The following is a 27,247-nucleotide window of genomic DNA, read 5'->3' as shown; positions in this document are numbered from 1 at the left end:
AAGTCTTTGGTGTCCCTGCCTTGCTCCATTTTCAAGGCCCCTGCTGCACACACAGATGCCTCCTAAGCTCTGAGACGCATTGGTGACTGCACAAAACTCATATTAGACGTGATAGCCATCAGAGTACTTACGTGAAAGATGCGATGTAAAGATGATTAGGGAGGAGAGAGTGCCGAATGCAGATGTTTTTACACTTTCATATTTGTGTGTTCCACAGACTTCCCTCTCCCATGCCCTTCTGCTATGTGTGCTGCCATTTTCTCTGAATGAAGGGAAAAGAAATATTGGCAGCTCTCAGCTAAAATTCCCAGTGATGGACGTGCTGTCATGCAGCCAGGGTGAGCTGTGTATCAGGGCATGAACCCTGAGTCACGACTTGACCTCGGAACTTCCTTTCTGAAGCACCATCTTCAAGTGGTGCTTAAAAGGAATAAAAACAAAACTCAAGAGCACTATCTAGTACATCCGCCCAGACAGCCCCTCAGAGGGGCTGGGAGAGGCCCTGTGCCTGTGTTTAAGCCACACATCCCAAGACAGACTCTACACCATGTCCCCAGACACCCACAGGAGCGCTCATTATGCGTGTGTGTGTGCGCGTGTGTGTGTGTGTGTGTTAGGTGTGGGCAACGTTTTCAAAGTAAACTTGTATTCATAAAGTCAAAAGTTTTGAAAGTGGTTTTTAAACAGGTTGAACTGTGAGAACATTAAACTGAGTGGGCAAGGGGCTTAATTAAGATCGGCTCCATGGCCGGGCGTGGTGGCTCACACCTGTAATCCCAGAACTCTGAGAAGCCGAAGCTGGTGGGTCGCTTGAAGTCAGGAGTTCCAGGACAGCCTGGCCAACATGGTGAAACCCCATCTCTACTAAAAGTACAAAAATTACAAAAATTAGCCCGGCATGTTGGCGCACGCCTGTAATCCCAGCTACTCGGAAAGCTGAGGTGGGAGAATCACTTGAACCGGGGAGACAGAGGTTGCAGTAATCAGAAATTTCGCCACTGCACTCTAGCCTGGGCGACACAGCAAGACTGCATCCAAAAAAAGAAAAAAGAAAAGAAAAGATTGGCTCCCATGGCCAAGATGCCCAGTGACAGGGAAGCTAGCCAAACACAGTAAGTGTGTTGAGACACTGGGGAATAGCTGATGGCCGTTAAATGAAAGAAAAAAATGTTGATTTTCTTTTTTTATATATGAAATATTCATTTTACACCATGTTAAACCCCAGAGCGGGCTATTTATAACCATTTCAAAATGCAAATATGTTCATTAGCAAAGGAGAGAAAAACTTTTCCAGTTCCATGAAGTTCACCAAAGCCCAAATTTTTTTTTTTTTTTTTTTTTTTTTTTGAGACGGAGTCTCACTCTGTCGCCCAGGCTGGAGTGAAGTGGCCCTATCTTGGCTCATGGCAACTTCCACCTCCCAGTTTCAAGCAATTCTCCTGCCTCAGCCTCCCGAGTAGCTGGGATCACAGGCGTGTGCCACCACACCTGGCTAATTTTTGTATTTTTAGTAGAGACGGGTTTCGCCATGTTGACCAGGCTGGTCTTGAACTCCTGACCTCAGGTGATCCGCCCACCTCGGCCTCCCAAAGTGCTAGGATTACAGGCTTGAGCCACCGTGCCTGCCCCACAAAGCCCTAATTTTAAGAAACAGACAGGTACAGTGGCCTACAGCGCTCCTCACTAAGGCCCTGGCTTGAGGGCAAGCCTACCATGTGACTGAGCCTGACCAGGAAGTGCTGGCCCAGGTGGCAAGGAGCCGCGGGGCTCCAGGGACAAGGGGCGCTGGTAGCCAGGGAGGGGCGGCTTGAAGTGGCTGCAGCTTCTAATTCTTTCTGAAGCTGCCTCTTTCTGAGGGTGACTCCCTCTTCATTCACCCAGCAGGGTGACTCTGAGAAGTCGGGGAAAGTCTGGCACAGGGAGGGGAGTTCCATTTTTAATTCGGAAATTGCTCAGGAAGAATCATACCATCCGGATTTCCCTCGCGGCTGTATATTAATAAATGGTCACTTTCCTTGCTGAAATTCTCTGGTTTCCTTTTATCCACGTGAAGCTTCTGGAAACTCTTCTGGGTGGTTCTTCTGTTGCTTTTCTGCCCCTGCCCCCAAAAATGAGAACATGAGAAAGTGATGTCTTCTAGCCACCTGGAGGACCCTGCGGTGACATCAGGGCCCAGTCCCTGCTGTCATGCCCCAGGTGACGTGCTGGGCTGACAGCAGGGCTGGCCGCTAACGTCACTGTCCTGGCTTCTAACGCTGGTAGTAACCAACAGAGTTTAGTTTTGCTTTGACAACTCCTCCTACAGCCAAAACTATTGTTATGGCCCACATGTCATTCCTATTTACCCTAAATAAGGAAAAACAAAGGCTATTCTGGGCTCCCGGCAGCGCTTGTGGTGGGGGTTATTTGCAGCGTTACCATGGCAGGCTGCCCTTTCCACCACGGCCACCCCGTGATTTTCTCTGAAAACTGCGACAGACTCGCAGCCTGCCCTGAATTTTCTTCACACAGCCTGGGGGCATCCGAATGCACGGGAGATGTTTTACACTCAGATGAAACAAACTGTTTAGACCTCGGGGAAAAGAGACTGTGCTTGAACAAAATGAACCAGGAGAAAGCGCCCTCCTGAGACATGTCTCTGCTTTCATGTTTGAATTGCCTGGGATTCTTTTCTCTAATTTCTGATCCTTATAAACTAAAACTGCCTAGGAACATTGAGCATCCTGACTTTGAAGGAGTCTCTGTGGTGTTTTTGTGCTACCATACATGGGGAATAATGATGTGAGGCAGAGGGAGAGGGAATGAATGGGAGAGCCAAGAGGGAAGAGCGAGCCGGGGGGAAAGGAGCGCGCAGTGTTTCCTGCTGTGGTTAGGACCTCACGCCTTGCCAGTACAGAGCTCGGTGGCAAGAGCCGCTGGGAGCTGCTCCCATCAGTTAGAGGATGTGGAGAGGGAGCACCAGAAGAGGACAGCCCGCAGCCTGGCTCGCAGCCTGAGGGACGCTGTGGGTGCTCCCAGCCGGGCGAGCACGCTCTGGGAGCGGATCTGCAGGGGAGAAGCACGCGAGCCTAACGTGAGCGTCCCGCCTGTCGCGTGTCCTGCCTTGGTAAGCGCTCTCTCCGGTCCTTCCACACTGAAAGCTTCCAGCAGAGATCAAGGGAAGGAGTATCGTGTGAGACTTGCAGATTTCCTCCTTTCTGTCTGGACTGGTTTGATATTTGCCTGTTGAAAAGATTACTGAACGCAGTGTGACAAGATGAGCCGTCTAGCTGCGTTCTGCTTGCCTGTGTGTGTGACACGTCCAGGTGTGAGGCCAAACCTGAGAAGTGCAGACTGCTCACTGGTAGACGTTGCTGTAAACAGCAGTGCCCTGGGTGTACAGCTGGTCTCAGGATCGGAGACCCCGGACTTATTCTCTGCTCGGTGACACGGCCGGCTTCCTGCCGCAGAGCTCCTGGTTTCTGTTGATGGCAGTTGATAATTGGTAGCCACAGTCTGCGGTCAGAACCACAGCATTTGAGTCTAGCACCTGGGGTGGGCCCTGCTGATACAGTAGAGAGAGAGTGAACGAGGCAGACAGAAACACACACCCCCCCCCTCCACGCTCACACACTCTCCCACACCCCATGCCAGCTATAACTGCAGCTCTGAGCTGCCTGGAGAGGAGATTGCCGGAAGCTGAAGGGGTGCTTTGAACGTGGGGGGGCTGCGTCACAGTTGGACTCCCACTTGCAGAGGACCTGATTATGTCCAGTGACCACCTGAGCAACAGCACACTGAAGGAGGCTCAGTTCAAAGACCTGTTCTTAAAAAAAGGTACATTTCCCAAGAACTGCTATGGATGATGCATGCTCTTTCGGGTTTGCTGTGGTTCTTCTTGGAGTTTGGTCTGAGGACAGAGTTGAGAAGAGGAGAAGCTCTTTCTCAAGAAGTTTCTTTCTACCTAAGAGGGGTCTGTCAACTCAGAACATTTCTGGGTGGGACTCCCTTTAGGAAGATGCATGTCAGGCTTTTTCATCTTCTTTCAAGCCTGGAATTAGTTTGTTCCTGTTGGAGGTGTTATGCATGAGTACACAGTTTGTTGCTTTGGAGTTTTGTTTTTTTCAAATGTCTGTATATGAGGCTGAGACCTCCCCTGGAAATTCTGCTACTTGTTAATAATTCCTTTTTCTTCACCCTCATGAGCTGAAAACTGCATTTTAAAGAAAAGGTATTTCTCAGGATGTGGCTGGTTCATTGAACACTTTCTTAGGTCATCCATGTAGTGACAGGAGCTATTAGGAAGGAGAACTGTGACTCTGAGAGATAGAGAGCCAAAGAAAGTGAGAGACAGACAGACTGGCTGTGGGATGAGAGCCTCAGAAGCCACCACTCTCCCCTGTGGAAATGAAGGTTCCATTCCATGTGCAGCTGTGTTTTTTTTCTGATGCACTTTCCTAAATTAATAATGTGGAGGTGGAGGTGAGGGTGGATTTTAAATGAATCCTATAGGGGGAATTATGGCTTATGTATGTATTTTTTTCCATTTATAGCATGGCAGAGGGATAGACTTTTAAAAGGTTTATAATTGCTCTTACTCCTCTGCTGATTTTTTAGAAAATCCTGTCAGTCATCTTTGATCAGAACATATTTAGGTAAATTTCTTTCTGAAGAGATCATGAAACTCTAGATTCTAAAATGCGTGGTGAGAAGTAATTGTAGTGGATGAAGGCTTGGGCTTTCATAAAGTGAGGAGATGCCACTCCAGCTGGACGGGCTCATGGAGTCTGCATTCGAGGGATTCCCTAGTCCGTCCAGTCATCACGGGCTGCTGCCCGCCTGCCCGTGCCGTCCAAGGCACCTGGCCTTGGGCCGGTATCAGGTAGCCGTGCCTGGGTCACACCTGCCCTCCACGTTCATCTCTCCACCTACAGATCATAGGGACCGTTTCCTCATTTTATTGTCATGCAAATGTTGTACATAAATACATGGCTATAAACAGGCAGCTCAGAGTAACCAGGAGGCTCTTTTCTCAGTGACAGATCACACCCTCTTAGAGTAGTAATTTTTGAATAATTGTTGCAAAATATGAAAACCTTTAGCAAAACTCCAGCACCACTGAAGTCATCAGGAAGTGTTTGGGAGAATACGTGTCTGTGCTGGATGCTGTTGAAGCAGGTCAGGCTGTTGGGGTCCCTTCGTTCTTAGGGCTTCTCCACCAGCTTCTAAATGGGGAATGCCAACTTTGTGCCAGGCACACACTACCTGCTGAGACACTGTGGATGAACAAGGCGTTGACCCAGGGCTCACTCTGTAGAGGAAGAAGACCAGAGAATGGATACCACCAAGACAGTGATAAGTGCTGCAACAGGGTTCAGAGCTGCACAGGAAGTCCCCAAAGGTAGTGAACCCATCATCGGGGCTTAGGAAAGAGCTTTTAAAGGAAGATAAAGCCAGCAGGTGACGCCAAAAACTGGGTACTTCTGTAGGGTAGCTTTTTTCCCTTTCGTTCTACTTGTTGTACTATACAGTAGAGTAGCCAACCCACCTCCAAGGAAAATAAAATTCAAAATATATAATGTAATCAGTATGATGATAGCTCTTATTGTTTTGCTTCTGTACTTCAAGCTGTGAAGTCATTCTTGTAACACAGGCTGAATTTTCCCCCTCAACCATGGTGTTTAATGAGTGTGAATCTTCATTCAACCATTAAAATCTCCAAGAGTATTTTTATACTAACAGTTCACAAACTTGAGGCAATTATAGTCTAAGTAGATTCCAACTCCTGCCCCCACCCGTCTTCCTGCCACCACCGCCGCCCGGTCTCTGGAGGATCTTGGAAAGAATTTACCAGCCTTTAGGAACATTCAGCACTTTAAAAGTGTCACAGAGCCATAAATAAAGAGTAAGACACCCCTAAGACTGTCATCTCATCACCACACCCGTCTCTGCTGAGGAGGACAGAGACAGGAAGGAAATGCGACAAGTTCACTGTGCAGTAGCCAAGCAGGCCCAGCCAACATGTGGGAGGGTGGGTGTCTGTCCCAGCGGTGGGGCAGGAGGCGTGCAGGGGAAGGGGCTGCCTGGAGGTAAGGCTCTGCGGTCAGCCAGCCCTGGGTTTGGTGCTCCAGGAAAGGCCAGCACGTAGGGGAGTGAGGTGGGGTGCTGCTGTTGGTAGGGTAGGAAGTGACCTCGCAGGGTGGGGCCAGGGCTTCGTGGCCAGTGGGCGGCCATTTCTGTGACATTGCAATGTTCTGCGTGGATCGTTTTCTGGATTCCTGCCAAGGTGTTTACTTGGCCTGGGGAAAGAGAGGAACGCATGAGGGGCCCAGACCTTGCCCCCTGACCCATGATAGGGTCTTTGAGGGCATACATTACACATCTGGAGCTTAAAAAGAATTAAACTGTAGAAATAAGACTTCAGTGAAGGATAATATATTAGTGGAGGAAAGACCAAATGGAAGATGGTGTTAACCATCCCACAAATAGAAATGAGTGTTATATTAGGAGCCTAAGGTGGGACAACCACACTTCCCCAGAGCTCTTTAAAAATAGCGCAGACACTCATGCCTCTACTATGATTCAGTTCAGCTCCTCATTGAACCAGGGAAGAGACCGACAGACTTCACACCACTTCTTCTGTTCCTGTAATTCTCCACTGTGCAGCTTGGGATTTCCTGGAGATGTTTCCATAAAAATAGAGAGATGCCATCATCACTGTCGTCACTGTCACTGCTGTGCAATAATAAAAGAAGGTGCTAGGATGCCTTCCTGTAAGTTTTAGACTAGGTGTATTAAAAAGTATCCGGTATTTCCATTGCAGTGACTCATCTGTTACAGCATCATGAACTACAGCGCCGTAGAAGGGGGATGTGAACGTTTGACTTTGGCCTCAACTTCTTTCCTTGCGTGCCCTGCTTTCTAGCACTCTTCTGTGGACACCTGTTACTGTTGAACAAGGAAACTCAACCAGTGGTCTGTGTTCAGAATCCGTGTTAGGCTTGTAGCATCTTGGAAGCCCCAAAGCATCCTATTAATTTTCTAAGAATGCTACTATTCCTGCGGGTTTTATTTTTCTAAACTTTCTGTTTTAACTGTTCTTCCAGAATTCATTTTCTTCTTAGCCTCCCCTTTCCAGCCCACTCCTCCCCAACCCCTAAAAACGAAACCCAAACCCCAGGTGTCTTTCCTTTCTGTGGATGCTGGGCTCCACGCACCACAGCCACCTCCCTGCCTTGCCACGTGAAAACAGGCTGTGGGTGTTTAGTGGAATTCTCCTGTTTAAAATGACTGAGAGGGTGTGGGAGGACAGGTGGGGGGGGGTTGCCACACACCCCCTCGTGAGCTTGAAAGGGGGTCATGGAGGGAGAGGGCATCTCAGTGCAGGGCTCAGGGTCTGGGAATCCTCACACACGTTTCCAAGAACCTGTTGACTGCAGTTTTCACTTTGAGGATCTCCTGGGCCCTGCCTGGGGAGGCTGTGTCGCCCTGAAGAGAGTACAATGCTCATCTTTTCTGTTGCTAGTCTTCTGGCTCCTGTGACTTAAAGACGAGAAGGAGGTCTGTTTCCACTGATGGGTTTTGCCCAGAGTCCCCAGAGCAAGGCTCTGCCACACGTGTGGGCCCCGCACCAGACCCTGACGCCCTCAGGGGAGGGCTTCGGGAGCACCCACCGGCCACCCTCACCTGCAGCCAGGGACCAAGCTGCTGCAGTGAGATGACCAGGCTGTGAGGATGGTGGTCTCTGGGACCCAGGTATCCCTGGGTCTTTGTTGCCTGCAGGAAGAGCTGCCTCCTGTGCCCAGGGCTGAGTGCCTTCATGGCTCAGGCCTCATCAGGCTGCCGCCACCCCAGGGCACCCCACGGGGCCACTCGATTCGGTTTGCAGGCTCCTGGGGACAGTGTTCCTGCTCCCACAGCCTCTGAGCATGCCCGTGAACTTGACCTGCCCCAGGCACCATGCCACTAGGGTGCCCGTGAACCCCCAGGGCCGACGCTCATCTATGTGCTGTAGATGCACCTGCCACGGCTGGGCATGACTCATATTTGGAGCCTCAGGCCAACAGCATGGTGCAGGTGTCCCAGCAGGGCAGGGCGGTACCTGTGTGTGGCAGGTTTATAAGAAAGCAGTCCCCTTAAAAAGAAAGATGGTGGGGCCTTTACTTTTTTTTTTTTTTTAAGAGACAGGGTCTCGCTATATCGCCCAGGCTGATCTTGAACTCCTGGTCTTAAACAATTCCCCCGTCTTGGTCTCCCAAAGTGCTGAGATTCCAGGCACGCCTGGCCTGGAGTTTAGTTTTACAGAGAGTAATTCCATGCACTGTTTCATACAACTGAGATCTTTCTCATCCTTGCCTGAATTTTAAAATCAGATATATTAGCTCAGAAGATGCACACCTTTCAGTCAATATCACATGTTCCATGTGCTGTGTCAGACCAAAAGAGGAATAAAATCCAGAGCAAATAAAGATCTAACATAAAATTCAAACTCCAAAAATCTTAGGAAAAAAATATGTTTAGAATATTAAAGAGGACCTTCCCAATCAAACAGGATGTTTAGAGGCCATAAAGGAAAAAGAGTATTTGATGGCATAAAAGTTTATAGCATCTGTAGAGAAACTCATGGTGAAGTTTCAAGAAATGACTGGCTAGGGGAAATAATTGCAACATGTAACAGACAAAGATGTGTAACCATAATATGTAAAGATTTCATATAAATACATAAGAAATAAATGAGAAAACTATAAATACACCAATATGATTATGAAAAAGAGAAACACAAATTACCATAACCGTAGGGAAAGATCTGAAATTACCAGTAATTGGAGAAATACAAATTAAAATGAGATACATATTTTTGCCCATCAGATTGTCACCAGTTAAAAGGGCGAGTCTCCAGGGTGAATGAGGGCATAGGGAACATGCCTTCTTCCTGGGACAGCCTAAACGAATGCAGCCTTTACAAAAGGCAGGTTCTCAGTAGCCATGAGGATGAAAAGTGATTATGCCCTGGGCCCAGAAATGTCACTTTTAGGAGTCTTTCCTACAAGTATACTGACAAACGTGTGCCAGCCACACACTTGCACATATACACATGCAATTTTTTGGTCATAAGAGAAAAAAGAAAAAAAGCAAGCCACCTGAACAGCCACCAGCTGGAGAAGGCAAATGCCAGTATGTTTGTACTCTGTAACGGACAGGCCAGTGCACCTGTGTTCTTGTTTAAAGAGGTCTGTGATGTATTAAGTGAAAAGACACAAACAAGATATTTGCACATCGATTCCAATAACTGAAAAAAGGAAAGGCTTTATTTTGTAGCAAACACAGACACATGCAACGGAGGCCTGAGCTTTCCCCCGGGACGGAGTGGGGCTTGGTGGAGTCAGGGGCGCTGTGGGTTGGGATGGGAGACTTTACACTGCACTGTTTCCTTCTATATGATTTAAATTTTCAAGAAGTTTTCATTATTTTTATAATAAAAATCCTTTTCAAATGAAACACAAATATGTAAAAAATGCCCAGAGACTTGTGAAAACATAATTTGATTTGCTTTGCTACAAATGCTTGTCTGCATAGCTTTCCATAGTCAAGAACAGATGACCTAGAAAGGTGTCCTCCAAGGGAAGAGTTGATTCATTGCAGGACTTTGTGCTGATCCTTCCCTGTCACCATGATTTTCCTCTATATCCATGTCCATAAAGCAGTGAAGTTCTCTTGTAAAGAAAACATTTGGAAATCCTAGGGCATGCTTTAATTTGTGAATACTCCGCTATTTAACCACAAAATAAAAACAAGCATTGGTAAAAGAAGGCATTATTCAGGTCACAATAGAAATGTGACCTTATTTCTGCTCACAGGCCATGGGAAGTATGACATGCTTGTTTACCTAGGAACACAGTCTTCGACTTCGGGGTTCAGCCCTCACCACTGTGTTCACTGCCTTTGTCCTGAGCGGAATCTCTCTGCTTCCTTTCATGCTTATCCCTGGGCTGGTGGCTGACCCCTGCACAGACCCTCAGGGCTGCTGGAGGCGCGCTCGGGCACTCTGCAGCCAGTGCAGCCTTATCCTGTTGGCAGTGGCTGTCCTCACAGAGAGCACACCCATGCAGCTGGGCAGAGCCCACCGGGGCCACACATCCCAGCCCCTTCTCTCAGCCTGGGGGTGCTGAGTCGCTCATCAATTCACCTTGTACCAGTGAAGCCATTTAGCTGCCTCCCGTGTCAAGAGGGGCAAAGTAGGGGCTCCGGACTCAGCCTGGGAGACGTCACATGGTGTGTGGGGGTAGGGTCCTGAGAAACACAGGGTCAAGGCCAGAGTGTCCCAGACACAGGAAGGTTATGTGCAGGGGCAGAGTCGAAGACTGTGTTCCTAGGTAAACAAGCATGTCATACTTCCCATGGCCTGTGAGCAGAAATAAGGCCACTTTTCTATTGGAACCCAATTGCAAAGGGCCCAAGCCCCTGCTCGAAGACTCAGAGCAATTTCAGTCTTTTCCAGGAAGCCCCCAACATGAAAATTGTTGATAAGCCCTGGGGAGCGTTTTTGTGTGTGTGGGTGGGGGGGGGGGCGGGGCCGGGGGGCGGGGTGGCACATATAAGTGTGGCAGCTCCAATGGACATTTCCTCCCCGTAGGAAGTAGACACTCAAACCCCAAGGCTGGGCCGGGCACCAGGCCCCTAGAGTCCCTGCCACTTAGCGGACAGGCCACGGGGAACCCAAGAGCAACAGCACCCCCTTGGCTGGGGCGGGGCCGGCAGGCCTCACTGACTGCCAGCTTCGGGAGCTGCTCAGGGCATGGCCTCTGAGCCTCTGAGCATGGCTTTGTCCGTGTCCGCAGGGAACAGTGATGTTCCCACCAGTCTGGCCTCTCCCTGCCTGCGGGGGCAGGGGGCACTTGGCAGGTCCACCTGCTCTCTGCACAGCTCAGCCACCAGCCTCCTACACAGTCTGCTCTTCATTCTCAAGACACCAGCGCCTCTCCTATAGGCCCCAGTGTCCCACTGCCCTCCACTCCCACCCTCAGTCCCTAGGGTGTGGGGGTCTGAGGGTGGAAGTGGAGGGCCGTGCTGAAGGGTAGGACATGTGGGGATCCAGAGAACCCCTCGTCCAGCCTCACCCTCGGTTCCCAGGGTGTGGGCAGCAGACGCACACAGTCGTAGCCACTGGGGAGGCACCACCTGATCTCTGCCTGCATCGCCCCATGTATGAGCGGATACACTGACAGATATGCCTCCCCACCGGCCGGGGCCTGAGCCCTGCTGCGGCACATGCACGTGCATGCATGTGTGTGCATGTGTGCTGTGAGCCCAGGGCAGCACAGTTGATGGCTTCTCTCCTCTTACTCCTGCCTCCCCCAGATTCCTGCACTGTCTTCCTCTTAGCATCCCCGAGCCCCTTGTTCTGAATTTACATCACTGCACGGTCAGTCACTTCCTTCCAGCATGGGGGACAAGGAGTGAAGCAGGCAGCAGAGCCATGGGCTGGAAGAGGGGAGCAGAAAGTGGCTCCAGGCCGCCCGTGAGCCCTCGACCTGCTTCCTCTCCCAAAACGGGGGTCTGGCTCACCTGCTTCCAGCTGCCGGCCCAATGTGCTGTGACTGGAAGTCACTCTGTGTTGCTGGACTCACATGTGAAGTGTGTGTCAATGGCATTTAGGGAATCTTTGGGGTGGTGGTGTCAGAAACCCAGGGGAGACCTGACCACTCCTGAAGTGCTGTGCCTGAAGGCCTGGAAACAATGCGGATGTTTCCTAACTCACCTGCAGAGCCACAGCCTTGGAGGCAAGGGGCTGAAGTTGATTTTTCCTTTCAAGTATGGGTCCCTAGGGGAATTGCTTTGAGAAACTCCACTCAACCATAAAGACGGGCTTAACTTTTCTAGAGCGGTGACATTGGAGAAATAGCTTCAGTTTGTGGAGACGTTCTCAGCTCCCTGTGGTGGGGGATGGCAGAGGCTTCCCGCTCCCCGCAGCTGGTTTGCACAGCCTCCCGACTGTGCCGTGGTGTCTCCTTCCCTAAAGTGGGACAGTCGTTTCTGTGTCCTGCTGGCCTCTGAGGAACAGATGTGTGTGAGAGGCCTTCAGGGCCTGATGGCTGGGGTGGTGGCAGTGCCTGGAGAATGGGTGGGGACTGGAGGGGCCAGGTGGCTAACCACTCTCCTCTTCCATGGCAGCGGAGCTGGAGTTCGCCCAAATCATCATCATCGTCGTGGTGGTCACGGTGATGGTGGTGGTCATCGTCTGCCTGCTGAACCACTACAAAGTCTCCACGCGGTCCTTCATCAACCGCCCGAACCAGAGCCGGAGGCGGGAGGACGGGCTGCCGCAGGTGAGTACCCTGGCCGCCCCGGCTCCAGAGTCAGGCAGCTGCAAGAGGCTTAGGAGCCCATCAGGGTTCAGAGGCCGGGAGTGCTTTCAGTTGACATGTAACAAACGGGGCGAAGCGCACCTCGTAAGTGTTCCACTTAGTGAGTCCCCACAAACTGAACACACCAGTGTGACCAGCACCCAGTGAACATACAGACACGGCAGTCCCCCCAGAAGCCTGCGTGACCCCTCCCAGGCCTCCCCTGGATCTTTGCTGCCCGACGTGGCTTTGCCAGCTTCTGAGCTGTGCACGAACGGGACCGGCCCTGGGTGGTCCCTCGTACCTGGCTCCTCTGGCTTGGCAGTGCACTTGTGAGATTCATTGTGTTGTAAAATCCTGTCCTGAGCTGGGTCCTGGAGGTGCTGCGGGGACAAATCACGCGCTCATCGTCACTAAACGTGCCGGCAGCACATGGGTGCCATGAGCTGGAGGACGCCTGGAGCTTAAGGCCTCGGGAGCTTCCTGGGGATCGGCGGTGGGGTTGTTGGCGGTGGGCTTGTCGGCGGTAGGGTTGTCGGCGGTGGGTTGTGGAGGGTGGGGTTGTGGATGGTGGGGTTGTCGGCGGTGGACACTCAGCCAAACTGCACTATGATCAAACTTGAGAGACCAGGGGCTGCTGTCCCAAGCCTGTTTTACAGGCTGTGGTTTTGATGGCTTCCAGCCAGAGGGTTAGGAGCGGTGAGTTCAGCGAGCGTATAAATCCTTGGCTTCCGTGATGGGCAGCGAGGCCGAGTCTCCATAGTGTGGAGCCCTGCGGTATGCTGAGCACAGGAGCCGGTCCTTACGGAGCATCCCTCTTCAGGAACAGGGCTGTGCAGTTCCGGCCCCCACCCTGACTTACAGAGCTTGTCCAGGGTATGGGGTGCAGCTGTCCAGGTGGGTTTCCTGGGGTGGCCGCTGGCCCTGGGACCCCTCTCAGGAGTGCAGGCTCACACTTCACTAGGATCATTGGTGCAGCCATCCATATGGGCAGAGCTGAGGTTTGCTGTCTGCTCTGCAGCTCCTGCAGGTAGTGGGGAGAAGGAAGGGGTGGGTGCTACCGAGTGCTATCTTCAGACCATGGTGAGGGCTAGACGGGGCAGCCTCGGGGAGGAGATGGGATGCCAGGGGAAGACGTGCACCCTTGACAGCCGTTTCCTCCTCTTGCCCCCTGCATCCTCTCTTGCCCCTTCTGTCCTCTCTCTGGATGCCCAGTTCAGTCCACAAGCCCCTCTGGCCCTGTTGTGTTACTTTCCTCGAGCCTCCACAGCATCCTGGGGTCCTTTGTCTGGTGTCCACAGAGCTGCGCCATCCAGACGCACTGAACACTTTGGCATCCTGATGCCTGTAGATTGTTGGACAGAGGGAAGACTAATTCTTCTGAAGTTCTAAATACACAGTGTATGGGATTCACCTGTGTTTTGAGAGAGGCCAGGGAGAAAATCTCATCACAGCAGCAGTTTCAGAACCGCAGAAAGCTCAGACATCGCTGCTTTGCCTTAATGTATTACGGGCTGTGAACGCCACCCCTGGACTTGGTGGAAACAAGCACAGCCTTCCTTGGCCTTCTCTCCAGGAGCTCCAGAACGCTTGGGGTCTCTGTGCGCAGGCACACAGGGAGTTTTCTGTCCCCTGCCTGGGCGCTCCCCAGTCTTCCTCCCAGACTTGCCCTGGTGTTGGCTTCTCTCTCCCTAGTGTGGGTCAGGCAGCTCCTTGCTCTGTTCCTGGTGCAGACCCAGCCCCGCTTGCTGTCCCTGTTCATAGCACCTTGTGTCCTGAACACCCTTACCAACCAAGAGGCCCAGCAGAAAAGCAAAAAGTGTCAAAAAAGTGTCTTCTGTGTCATGTGGCGGCAGATTTGCGTGATGCCCTTTCCCGGGAAGCGCCGGCTGCCCCACCTGCAGAGCCTCCCTTCCCTGAAATCAGGAAGGTGACAGAGCGATGTTCAGAGGTCCCTTCAGGGCTGCACGCCGCGTGGCAGGTGAAGACATTCGGCAGCCAGTGAATTGTGTCCACAGTGGTCCACATCCCTGTCTGGGCCTCGTTTTGTTAATGTGCACATACAGTGTTCCCCCTGAGAGCTCTGTTCTGGAGCTGAGCTGGGGCTTGCAGAGATCCGGCTGCACCGAGCATGGGTTTGAGGTCCTGAGCTGCTATGCTATTTCTCCTTTTTTTCTGAGTAACCTGGAACTGGGAGCTGTCCCTCCTCGAGGTGTGGCTGTTCCTCCTACGGCTTCAGCATAGCTTAGCAAAGGACTCTGTGTGATGTTTCATAAAACACAAGATGCATTCCAGCACGATGACCAGAGGCAGCTCGGCCCAGGCCCTTGCTCCACTTCCCGATCTGGTGTATTAGCCTAGTTGATGGTTCCCCAAAAGAGAAAAGAGTGGCAGCTGATGAGGAAGAAACCTCCATTCTCTCCTGGACACAGACTCAGGCCTTGCTAATACTATGGGTGTGGCCATGCTATCCATTTCCCTCTCTCTGCCCTGAGGGTCCCCTAACCCAGGTCCTCTCCACCCAGGAATGCCCCCACGCAGCCAGGCTTCCTGCCTCCTAATTCCCTACTTCTAACTTCTTTTAAGAAATGCCTGTTCCCCGTATACAGTATTAGGGGAGCGATCTGATTCATTTACACTCAGCTCAGGAGTCTCGATCAGGGCTGATTCTGCCAAATGTCTAGGGGACATTTGCAGTGTCTGGCATCATAAGGGGGAATCCTACAATGTGTCCTACAGTACGCGGGCGGCCCTGCAACAAAGATTCATCTGTACAGTGCGTCCTACAGTGCACAGGCAGTCCCGCAACAAAGACTCATCTGAGTGGATGTGAGCGGTGCTGAGGCGGAAGAGCCGGCCCCACCAGGTGCTGAGCACTGCCGGACCCAGGGGCACTTCACTGTAAAAGAGGCTGCCTGTTACCATGAGGGGGTCTCTCTAGGCTGGCTCTGAGGCATCCACAGAGCGGAGAGCTCTTCCCAGCAGTACGAGTTTGGGGTCTGGTCTGGGACTCTGCCTTGGGAACAGTTTCCCCAGTGACTCCCGCCTCCTCTGCTCATCCAGCCATTCAGTGGACACTCCGCAGGAGCCAGGCACTGAGTAGGAGGGGGAAACAGTGGCCATGCCCCGCCTCCGCCACCAGCAGCACCTGCAGTCCCCTGGCGGAGGCCAAGACCCCGCTGCCATTCTCTCCATCTTCCTGGGGGAGGCTAGGGGTCTAGCTGGCCGATTGTGCCTTTGGGATGGGGGAGTGTCAGGCGTGGGAGCTGTAGGAGGTGTTTGGGGCAGGTATGAGGACCTGTGTCTCCTCCGTCCCCATGCCCGGCCTGGCCCATGTGCAGTTGGCGAGGGCAGTTCCAAGTTCCCCGCCTTCCCCATCCCTAGGTGACCACCTGTGTCAGGAAGCCCCCTCCCAAGGGGCTTGGAAGGGGCTGGGAAGGCACGGCTGGCTGGTCAGCATGGCAGGGAGGGCCCTGTGCCCCCTGGCAGAGCCTGGCAGTCCTCTGTCTCCTGGGCTCCCTGTGCTGCTGTGCAGGCCTGTGCTCCGGGGCAAGGCGGCTGGGGAGGATGAGTGTGTCTGGGCAGATGCTGCCGTCCTCATGGCTTCTTTCCAGTTATCAGGGCCCCTGCAAGCCCCTAAGCACCTCTTCCTTTCTCAGCACCAATGTCCGAGGCCTTTCTCCTGCAGCACCCGAGGCCCTGGGAGTCCAGGCCCTGGCGGCGGCTCAGCACCCTCCAGTCAGCAGCTGGGGTTGGATGCTCCTCCTGTCCCCTCTGTGGAGCGCAGCCTCATTAGGAGCCTGTGCATTGTTGGGGAGCCTCCTGTGAAGGCCTGTTAGTAGAGACCCACCCCAGGGCTCCGTGAGCACATTAGAAAATGATGTTCTATTTAAACCTGGTGTGAGAAGTGCTGGGCATTGAATTAACCAACTTCTAGGTGATTAGGCTTCACACTCTGATTAAACTTACTGTTACGTCTTTCTGCTGGAAGCCTGGAGAGTGGAGGTGGAAACATAGCTTGGGGCAATAGGATGGGAGTGAGTTTTGGTTTTGAGGAGGAGGATGAGCAGGCCAGCAGCCTTACTTGGCTCAGGAAGCTTCCCGCCCTGCTATGAGCGGCCCCTCGCCTCCTCTACAGGTTTTCCACTTTGACCACAAGGAAGGGCCAGACCAAGATTAACCAGACAGCATCGCGGTGGCCCTGGCTTCCCTGCTTCTTGCGGAGAGTCCCCTTCTGAGAAGTGGTGACTGCCCCGCTGCCTTCTCTGGTCCCTTCCTGAGGGAGTGCCCAGCTCAGCCAGTTCTGGTCCCTGTCCCATAGGGTGTGCTCCTGTGCAGGTGCAGGTGAGGAGCCGCAGCCGGCGCCCTCCTCCCCCCGCCAGAGGCCTCCTCCCCCTGCCAGCACCCTCCTCCCCCCACCAGAGCCCTCCTCCCCCTGCCACCACCCTCCTCCCCCCGCCAGCACCCTCCTCCCCTCAGCCAGCGCCCTCCTCCCCCCGCCAGAGCCCTCCTCCCCCCGCCAGAGCCCTCCTCCCTCCACCAGCAACCTCCTCCCCTCCACCAGCATCCTCCTGACACTGGCACCTTCCTCCCATGTCCCTTGGCCTGGGACAGTGCATGCTGCATGAACGTGATGGGTGTCCCAAAGCCAGTCAACCTTTGTCGCCATGCGGTAGACACTGTGTGTCCCAGGGGGGCCCAAGGAATGGATGTTACTGGGCCTGAATGTGGTGGAAGTAGTGATTTCTGGATGAAAATGAAAACTAGCAACCCAGGTGTAAATTACATCACAGACAAAGCAAATGCTTACATCATAGCAGATAGCAGCGGCGGGTCCGGATCTGAATCCTTGTGCATTCTTGCTGAGGTAGCCTGAGCTTGGTTTCTTTGGAGCCTGGTTTGTGTGACTTCTGAGCATTGAGACTGTCTAGATTTCTTTTCATTATCTTAGACCATTCAGTAATGGGAAAGCAGTAAAGGGGCATGAATATTCTAGACACAGCCCGGAGAGCTATTTGAACAAGTTGCTGGAACATTTCTTGCTGGAGCTGAGGGAGCCCAGGTGACCTTTTCTGACTGCCAGCAGCCTGGCCCAGAGGGTCCAGCCTGGCCTGTGTGGACAGCCCAGGGGTAGGGGATGGCATGCAGGCAGAAGGGTCTGGCCATCAGCGGATGGAAGGAGAGGGACAGGGACCTTTACCCAGATTGAAGCATATGAAATTGTTAACATTCAGCCATTTTGACCTATAGAAACAGCAATTTCAATTTAAAAAATTAACAAAAGGAATCACATCACACATCTCTTCATTATCAACTCCTACAGGGATTAAATCGGTTGTGAAAATCCAGGTGCCCATTCTTCATAGCCAGGAGGAGCAGCCAGGCCCCACCCAGCACAGCTGGGCTCCTCCAGCTCCCTGGGGTTGACACTGGGAGGGGCCCTGGCTGTTGCAGAGGAGGACAAGCATTTGGTGGCTGTCAGCCCTCTTGATGCAGAAACTCATGCTCCTCAGATCCACAGTGCCCTGACATGGGGTGAGCTCTCCCCACAAGTCCCTCTCTGCAGAAGCCACAGAGTTAGCCTAGAGCATGGCTGTGTACCTGGTTTGCCCCACAGGGTGTTCGAACCTAAGTTGATCTAGCTTTTAAAAATTGGGGCTGGGTGCGGTGGCTCACGCCTATAATCTCAGCACTTTGGGAGGCCGAGGTGGGCAGATCACTTGAGGTCAGGAGTTTGAGACCAGCCCAGCCAACATGGTGAAACCTTGTCTCTACTCAAAAATACAAAAGTTAGCCAGGTGTGATGGCACGTGCCTGTAATCCCAGCTACTTGGGAGGCTGAAGCAAGAGAATCTGGAGGCAGAGGTTGCAGTGAGCTGAGATCACGCCATTGCACTCCAGCCTGGCTGACAAGAGGGAGACGCCATCTCAAAAATAAAAAAATAAAAAATAAAAATTGTGAGATTTCACATGAAAATTGGAGTTTCCATCTTCTCTTGAAAAAGCTGCCTATGGGGCCACACCCTGAGGCTGGGGCTGTGAGGTGGCTGCCATGGAGCGGGCCTGTGCTGCCCGGGCTGTCACCTGTCTCTCGCTGGGGACCCTTCAGTGCCGGGCAGCAGCATTGCCATCTGTGGGTTTGCATGTGGGGGTTGTTTTTCAGAGAAAATTTTCTTCTGCACTCAGGCTTCTATTGCAAGGCTGAAGACCAAGATAGACTGAGAGGGCCACTGGTTCCCAGAAAAATGGGTGAGAAGGTCCTTGTGGAAGTAAATACTGTTCCTGCCTGGTTAGGAGTTCAGACACGTGTCTGGGTCAACAGTGCTGTGCGTGTCCTGTGCCCAGCCTGACATGGTCACTCGTGGCCACTGCTGTCCAGTCATCTCCCCAGGCAAGGCCCTCCTCTGTGACTAAAGCTTATAGCCAGAGGGACAGAGGTGGCCATGGGCTCCCCACTCTCTGAGGCTCGGCCCTGCACCAGCAGCCTCTCTGCTGGCCTTGGGAGCAGCGGTGGCCAGAGGGCAGACGGTCCTGGGCAGGTGTCTGACAGCCAGGAGCCCGCTGTGCTGGGGCTCAGAACTCACAGTGAGGGGACCTCTGGGTGTGCCATATGTGACGAGTGCCTTTCTCTACCTGGGCAGTGTCCCTCTACCCTCCCCTGCAGATAGAGGCTCTGAGGTGGGCCCCAGGCTCAGGGGTGTTTGAGAAACCCACAGGCAGTGTCCTGGGATCCCTCGGAGGGCACAGGGAGCAGGGGTTTCAGCGCCACACTGTTCATTCCCACTGCGGCTGGAGCGCTGGCTCGCTGTGCCCTGCTGCTCTCACTCCTGCCCACCTCATACATTTAGAAAAGCATGTGGAAAACGATGGAAAGGAATGATTTTCAGTAAGGCTTGAAGGAGTGGACTAAAGGGCTTACTGATGCAGTTGTACTCGGTCTGCCTCTGACACTCCAGACTAAAGAAAAGAGCCACAGGTTTCCTCTGGCATCATTGTGGGGATGAACCGCAGGGGACCGTTTCCCTGCAGGCAAGGCAGACCCTGCTGCACCACAGACCAGATGTGTGTGTTTGTTGGTTGTCCAATGACAGCTCTCCGTTACTGCATTTCACGGAAACTGCATTTCCAAGAGCTTAGGGTCCGGCGGGTTGGCCGCAGCATGTCTGTCTGAGTGAGCAAGGACTTCCAATTATCAGGCTACCCAGGTGGTCATTTGAAAGGTTTTGCCCTTTGCTATGTCTAATTGAAGCATTAGAGGATAGACAATTTCACATCACCTCAAAATGAGAACATCTCCCTTCAATTAAGGGAAACAGGAGGCCAAGCGGCCAGGCAGAAACTGCATAAGGATGCTGGACCCCAGGTCCACGCAGATTCCCACCTGAACCACAGTGGGCAGAGCTTTGGAAGAGTCAATGCTTATCTTTAAAGTGACAGTGTCTCAAATGGTCCTTCTACTGATGTTGGCACTGCTCAGAATGTTTGGAAATTACCTTCAGGTTTTGGGGTTATTTTTAAGTGACAAGATCTCACTTTGTTGCGCAGGCTGGAGTATAGTGGCATGATCATAACTCACTGCAGCCTCGAACATTTAGGCTCAACTGATCCCCCTGCCTCAGCCTCCTGCGTAGCTGTGACTATAGGCACGCACAACCATGCCTGGCTAATTTTTAAATTTTTTATGGAGACAAGATCTCACTGTGTTGCCCAGGCTGGTCTTGAACTCCTTGGCTCAAACGATCTTCCCACTTCAGCCTCCCAAAGTGCTAGGATTACAGGCCTGAGCCACTGCACCTGACTGGGTTGTTTTTATTTGTTTGTTTGTTTTTTTAATCAAGGGAAATTTTTTAAAAGCTTCTCCACAATGGCAAATCTTCCTTTGCAAAGAGCAAATAGGAAAACTACTTGCTCTTTGGGGATAGATTTGATTTTTGGTACCAGCCAAAATCCATTTAGAGTTAAGTCTTGTTCATTATATGGGTGATCAAACCAAATGATACAATTTTGGTGCAAAGGCAAGCACGACTCAATTAGTGAGATTGACGTCCGAGTTACAAACTGATCTGTAGAGAAAGGTCAGGAAGGACCCACAGCAAACTGACAGCTGTGCCTGGGAAGGAAGTAAGGACAAAGGAACACTGATCTGTGCAGTAAAACTTTTATGGTAAGAATGTATTCATGTATTACCTTTGCAATTACAAAACATCCTCTGATCATGTAAACTGATGCTAAAGGCAGTAATGTTCTGGGCATCTATAGACTCCCAGAGTAATTCATTTGAACATGGTTTCTATGGTGGCTAAAATAATAATTTTAAATAAAATGTATGAACATTTTTATCAACAAATTTATAGTAATCTTTTAAATATATAAGGTATTAGCATTAATAATCTAACAGTAAAATCTGTTGGTTTATTTTTTGCTTAGTCCTTGAAAGTTGGTGTGGTTTGTTCTGAAAAAAAAAAAAAAGAGAAGAAGATTAAAAATTATCTTAATGATCATAACTCTGGGTGGCCCCTGTTGGGGAGGCTCACCAGGCTGGGGTCTGGCTCTTGGCGAAGCCCCAGCAGCTCTGTGACCTTGGGTGAAGGTCACAGAAAATCCCCTCTGAGCTCTGACTTCTTCTCACATGTGAGACGAGGCAACTGGGGCTGAAATCAGGATGATGCCTGCCTGGATCTTGTGTGGTTCCACATTTTCCTGCTGCCTGGAACTTTCTCATTCCCAGGCTGATTCCTCTTGAAGTCCGATTGCTCACTAACCCCAGCACCAAGCTGGGAGAGGCACCTCATATTGCTTTTCCCCGCTAGCCCATTGCATTGTCCCAGAAATAGAAAGGATTCCCTTCCTTTTCTTCCAGCAGACCTTCCTAGATGATTTGTCTTTTCTCTTAAGGGACGTGCCCTAGATTGAGCAGAGTTGGGGGATCTTGAATCTGAGAAGTCTGATGATGGATTCCCCAGGAGGAAGAAAGGGGGAGGTGCAGTCTCTGACAGCCAGGGGTACTGGCCTCACATCCAGGCTATGACTGCCATCTAGAGTGGAAAGGACGGTAGTGATAAAATATCAGGATGGTGGAGAGGCTGCATGAAAAAAGGGAGAAAACAGGGAAAATTGATTTTATCAGAAGGCAAAGGTGTTGCTGAATATCCAAAGATCAATTTCACCTCTTCTTTGAAATTCTCACTGTGGAACAGGGGAAAAATAGATTTCCAACTATTTGAGGCCATAAAATACATTCATTCACTGGGAGGTTAGCCCTTGGGTAGAATCAGAATACCCAGCAGTAGTCTTGCTTTACCGCAGACTGACCGAGGTGCCTAGAGAGGAATATGCCCTCTGTCCTCAGTTTCCCCCCCATCTAAAATGAGGGATAACTGGCTTCATTCGGAGGCCTTCAATCTGTATCTTGCCATGAAGAACAGTAAGAAATACATTTTATATCACAACACAAAAGCCTCCTATAATGCAATTAAGGCAGAGGTTTTACAAAACAATACTTACAGTGTGCTCAGATCATTTCTGTTCTGTTTCAGTTTTTGGAATGCTGGCTGTGACCCACTTAAATGGATTTTCCAGCTCTCTAAGAGGCTGCAAAGCACATGGTGGAAAACACTGTGTTCAGTGCTCTCCCTGGTTGTTTCCAGTCCCCACATCTGATCATTCCTGGGGTCCTCTGTGTGTGTGTGGAAAGGAGAGTGTAGCTGAGAGCATAAGCCCAGGAGGGTTCGGGCGTGGTGTGGCCTTGCACACGTGGACGCATGGCAGCAGGCGACAGCCCATGGTGCAGCACAAGGGAACCCTCAGTAAGTCATGGCTGCAGACGACTGTCCTTTAATAATATGAGATGTACTGGTTGGAAGAAAAATGATCCAATAAATACAGAAATGAAAAGGATTATAAAATAGTGCTACGAACAATTGTATGCAAACCAATTGGATAACCTAGATGAAATGAAAAGATATTAGAAACAGCCTACCAAGACTGAATCATGAAGAAATAGAAAATCTTAATAGATCTATAGCTAGTAAGGAGATTGAACCAATAGTCTAAAATCTCCAACCTGGACCACATGGCTTCAGTGGTGAATTCTACCAAACATTTAAAGAATTGACATCAATCCTTCTTAAACTTCTAGAAATTTCAAGAGGTGGGAACACTTCCTAACTCATTATGAGATGAGGCCAGCATTCCTGATACCAAAGCCAGACAAAGACAAAACAGAAAAAGATAACCATAGACTAATATTTCTTATAAATATTGATGCAAAAGTCCTCAACAAAATACTAGCAAACTAAATTCAGCAGTATATTAAAAGGGTTATACTGGCTGCACACAGTGACTCACACCTGTAATCCCAGCACTTTGGGAGGCTAAGGGAGGCAGATTACTTGAGGTCAGGAGTTCGAGACCAGCCTGGCCAACATGGTGAAACCTGTCACTACTAAAAATACGAAAATTAACCAGGCATGGGGGCACGCACCTGCAATCCCAACTACTCGGGAGGCTGAGGCAGGAGAATCACTTGACCCCGGGAGGCGGAGGTTGCAGTGACCTGAGATCATGCCACTGTACTCCAGCCTGGAAGACAGAGCGAGACTCTGTCTCAAAAATAATAATAATCCTAAATAAAAATTAAATTAAAAAAAGTAAAAGGATTATACATCATCAACAAGTGGGGGATTTATTCCCAGAAGGCAAGGATGGTTCCATACATGAAATTCAGTCAGTGTCATACACTACATTAACAGAATGAAGTTGGGGGTCCCAAACTTCATTCAGCAGGTCCCAAGTTCTTGTCCCACAATCATCTCAGTTGATGCAGAAATAGTATTGTCACAGGATCCTTAGGGTGTCACTTCACCAGTCAGAAACCTTTGTGGCTGGTGGTGCCTTCTGCCTGAGTATTGCTCATGCCCACTGGGCTCATCCTGCCCACTTCCCCTGGCAGGCTGCACTCAGCTCACATTACTGGCCCAGATCCCACACCTGCCAAGGGCAAGCCAGGCACAGAATGGTGAGGGGTGTGTGAGCAAGTGAGTGCGAGGTCCAGCCACTGTGTACAGCCAGGTGTGCTGGTTGCTGCAGCAGGGCAGGCAGCTCCAGGTACTGGCACAGGTGCTTGCTCTGTGCAAGGCTGCAGCTGGACCAGATACACTGCATGCAGCATCCACTGCAGGCACTTGCGTCTGGATGAGGGGAATGTGATGGTACCCAGAAGCTTGGAGACACCAGGAACTGCAGAGTCCCAAAGATGGTGTCACAGCCCTGGCCAGGAGAACCCTAGGTCTGGGCTGCCCTAAGGGTCACAGCTCTTCTTTCCTTCTTGTCCCCCACAGTGTGGTGAGTGGAGGGGCATGTTTCAGCCCTGTTTATGTTACAGCTCTTTTAGTCCCACCATTCAGCCAGTCACAAGTTCTTGTCCCACATCCAAGAAGAATGAGGTACATGGACAACTGGTGGGTGAGAAGTTGGAGAGAAGCTTCATTGAGCAACAGAACAGCTCTCAGGAGACCCAGACTGGATAGCTCCTTTCTGTAGGCAGGTCATCCTGACGTCTGTCCGTCCAGCTCAGATCAGAGAGGAGACCCACAGTGGGTAGCTCCTTTCCCCAGACAGGTCATCCCAATGTCTGTCTGTCAATGGGTAGCTCCTTTCTGTAGGCAGGTCATCCTGATGTCTGTCCAGCTCAGAGCAGAGAGGAGACCCATAGAGGGTAGCTCCTTTCCCCAGACAGGTCATCCCAATGTCTGTCTGTCAATGGGTAGCTCATTTCCTCAGGCAGGTCATGCCAATAAGTGTCTAGCTGTCAGTGGAGAGGAGACCTGCAGTGAGTAGCTCCTATCCACAGGCAGGTTGATCCAATGTCTGTTCAAGTCAAACTGAATCCAGGATTTTTAATGAGCTCAAAAGGGAGGAAGTGCGTGCTGATTGGTCCATGGACGGCCACAGGCAGGCCCAGAAAAAGCATCCTAAGTTCTTACTCTGGTCTGTGGACTCCACTCAGAACTGACAGCTTGGCCCCCATGCTTTAGGCCATTCCTGGCTTGAAGGTGGGGCTTCAGCAGGGACCTGCCCCTTTTTGCCCAGGAGCCTGTCTGCCTCCTGCTGCCATCAGTCATGTACACGGTGCCCAGGCTGTTGGTGTCAAGGGGCACCTGCAGGCCCACACCGACCCACCCTCAGCTCACCCCTGCCTCAGCCTCCCACTGATGCTCGTCAGCACCCAAAGTCCAGAGGGGGCTGAGGTGGCAGGGGGCTGGCATATCAGCACTGCCCCGAGCAGACACACACCTGGCCAAATTGTGACAGTGCCCAGGCTCAGCCTCAGCTTTGCTCCAAAATTGGAGCAGGCAGCAGGAGCGGGGAGAGGCCAGGTAGCAGGAGCAGGCACTTCTGAGCCTGCAGGGGCAGGGGACTTCACTAGGCCCCTGAGAGCACAGGGATGCCCTGGGTCCGCAGCGGCAGCTTTGTGACTGCAGCTGCACCCAGGAGGGCAGGGCTCCTGCCCCACCAACTCAGAAGAGGGCAGGGCTCCCACCTGTTCCTGGCTCTCACCGGCTCCGTGGAGCACACAGCCCTGGCCATGCCTCCCCTGCTGCAGCCAGCATCTTCACAGCAGCTGCTCCAGATGGGCCACCACTGCCATCAGTGTTTGATGAAATTCAACATACTTTCATGATAGAAACCCTCAACAAAGTAGGATGGAAGGAAGCTACTTCAACATCATAAAGGCTATCTATGAAAAGCCCACAGCTTACATCATACTTAATGGTGAAAGACTGAAAGCTTTTCCTCTAAGACCAGGAACAAGACAAGGATGCCTGCTTTCACTACTTCTGTTCAACATAGTATTAATTAGACGTTCTAGCCAGAGCAATTAGGCAAGAAAAAGAAATAAAAGACATTCCAAGTGGAAAGGAAGAAGTAAAAGTATCTCTGTTAGAAGACGACATGACCTTATGTGTAAAAACTCTAAAGATTCTATTTTAAAAATAACCCAAAAAGTGTCAGAACTAATGAATTTGGCAAAGTTAGTAGGATACAGAATCAAATGCAAAAATCAGTTGCATTTATTTTCATGTACAATGAACAATTCGGTAAGGAAATTAAGAAAATTCCATTTTCAATAGCATCAAAAAAAGAGAATACTTAGAAATATACTTACCCAAGGAGGTGAAAGACTTGTGCACTGAGCTATAGAAAACATTGCTGAAAGAAATGGAAGAAAATACAAATAAATGGAAAGATATCTTGTATTCATGAATTGGAAGACTTAACTATTTTTAAGATGTTAGTACTACTAAAAGCAGTGTACAGACTTCAGTGTAATCGCTTTTGAAATCCCAATGAGGCCTTTTGCAGAAATAGGAAAAATAATCCATCCTAACGTTTATATATTATCTCAAGGGACCCTAAATATCCACAATAATCTCAAAAAAAAAAAAAAAAGATTTGAAAAGTTAAAGGTCTCACAATTCCTGATTTCAAGACTTACTACAAAGCTGTAGTAATCAAAACAGTGTGGTGCTGGGATATAGACAAATATATAGACCAATGGAATAGAACAGAGAGTCCAGAGATAAACCCTCAAATATATGGTCAAGTAATTTTCAGAAAGGATTCCAAGGCCATTCAATGGGGAAAGGACAGCCTTTTCAGAGTGGTGATGGGGGATCTGGATAGCCACATGCAAAAGAGTGACATTGGACCCTTATAACATATTCAAAAATTAACTCAAATGGACAAAAATATAAACATAAGAGCTAAAACTTTGAAATTCAGCCTTAGTTTGACTGCTAGAACAAAGTACCGTAGACCAGGTGGTTTATAAACAGCAAACACTGATTTCTCATTCTGGAGGTCAGACATGAGAGACCACAGTGCCAGCACGGTTGGGTTCGGATGAGGCCACTCTTCCCGGTGGCAAACTGCCACCTTCTCTTGTGGAAAGAGCTTGCTAGCCTCCAGCCTCTTCTTATAAGGGTACTGGTTCCATTCATGAGGACTCCACCCTCATTACCTAATTACCTAGCAAAGATTCCACCTCCAAATACCATAACATTGGAGTATTTCCCATCTCCCCCCAAAAAAGTGCCAAATGGTCTGATGTAGAAGGAAAAAAATTCAGTCACTGTGCTCCAGATCTGCAAATAGCACATCTTGATTTTCAGCACCATAAAGACAATCATTTGGAAGATCCGGTGATATTTTTTCTCTTTAATGCAAATGTTTTGGTGTCAAGCAGATTGAATTTGTGGGGAGTTTTCCTGTTAGTGTGGCTGTTCACTGACCATTCAGAAGGAAGAAAATGTGAAACAGATTGCTCAAGTGTAAAGGAGTCTGAAAATGTCTGTCCTCAAGCCTGCAAGATTTGGAACCGTTCTGCGTCCCTTTTCCATAGATATAGGAATAAAAAGTCTGGATTCAGTAGAGTCATTTGACCAGCCAGCCCCTCAGGGTGGTCCCTGGGTCTGGGCAGCCATGCTCTCCGGAGCTGCCCTTGGGGGCAACTTCCAGGGCCAAGCCAGAGAGGCCAGAGCTCTAGACTAACGTTAGAGTTCCAAGTGTACGCAGCAGAGAAGACAGCTATGGGGTGTGTGTGTGTGTGTGTGTGTGTGTGTGTGTGTGATTGTGCCTTCTGTGGATATCGGCTAGGGACTGTCTCAGGAAAGCCTCTGCCTTTGGCGTGTTTACTGCTGTCAAAACCCTGCCCACAGCCTTATAGACCCCAAAGAAAAATGTTCTCATCCTACTCAGAGATGTTCAAACAGGAGTGATTGTCTGACAGTGACTACACTCACAGGAGAATGACAAACAGCAAGGCCCAGCTGTCCCTTGGTACCCTCAGGGGATTGGTTCTAGGACCTCCAAATAACACCACAGTCCCAGCATGCTCAAGTCCCGCAGTCTGTCCTGCTGAA

At 50.6% G+C, this 27,247-nt stretch overlaps 1 protein-coding gene across 11 annotated transcripts in view; it reads left to right on the top strand.

The window, feature by feature from the left end:
• The window catches only part of LDLRAD4 (low density lipoprotein receptor class A domain containing 4), a 438,865-nt gene that overhangs the window by 395,128 nt on the left and 16,490 nt on the right, over nucleotides 1-27,247 (top strand). For 9 of the 11 annotated variants that reach the window (XM_063597165.1, XM_034943954.4, XM_034943953.2 and 6 more), the window contains one exon: nucleotides 12,151-12,305. In XM_063597165.1, the coding sequence (XP_063453235.1) occupies nucleotides 12,151-12,305 (155 nt within the window). Of the gene's footprint in view, nucleotides 1-641; nucleotides 3,817-12,150; nucleotides 12,306-27,247 lie in introns of those variants that run through there. The other 2 variants (XM_003807800.5, XM_008959935.5) reach the window with 2 other exon arrangements.

This window comes from Pan paniscus, chromosome 17, assembly GCF_029289425.2.
Source record: "Pan paniscus chromosome 17, NHGRI_mPanPan1-v2.0_pri, whole genome shotgun sequence".
NCBI classification, from domain to species: domain Eukaryota; kingdom Metazoa; phylum Chordata; class Mammalia; order Primates; family Hominidae; genus Pan; species Pan paniscus.
This window is presented reverse-complemented; position numbering and strand designations above follow the sequence as displayed.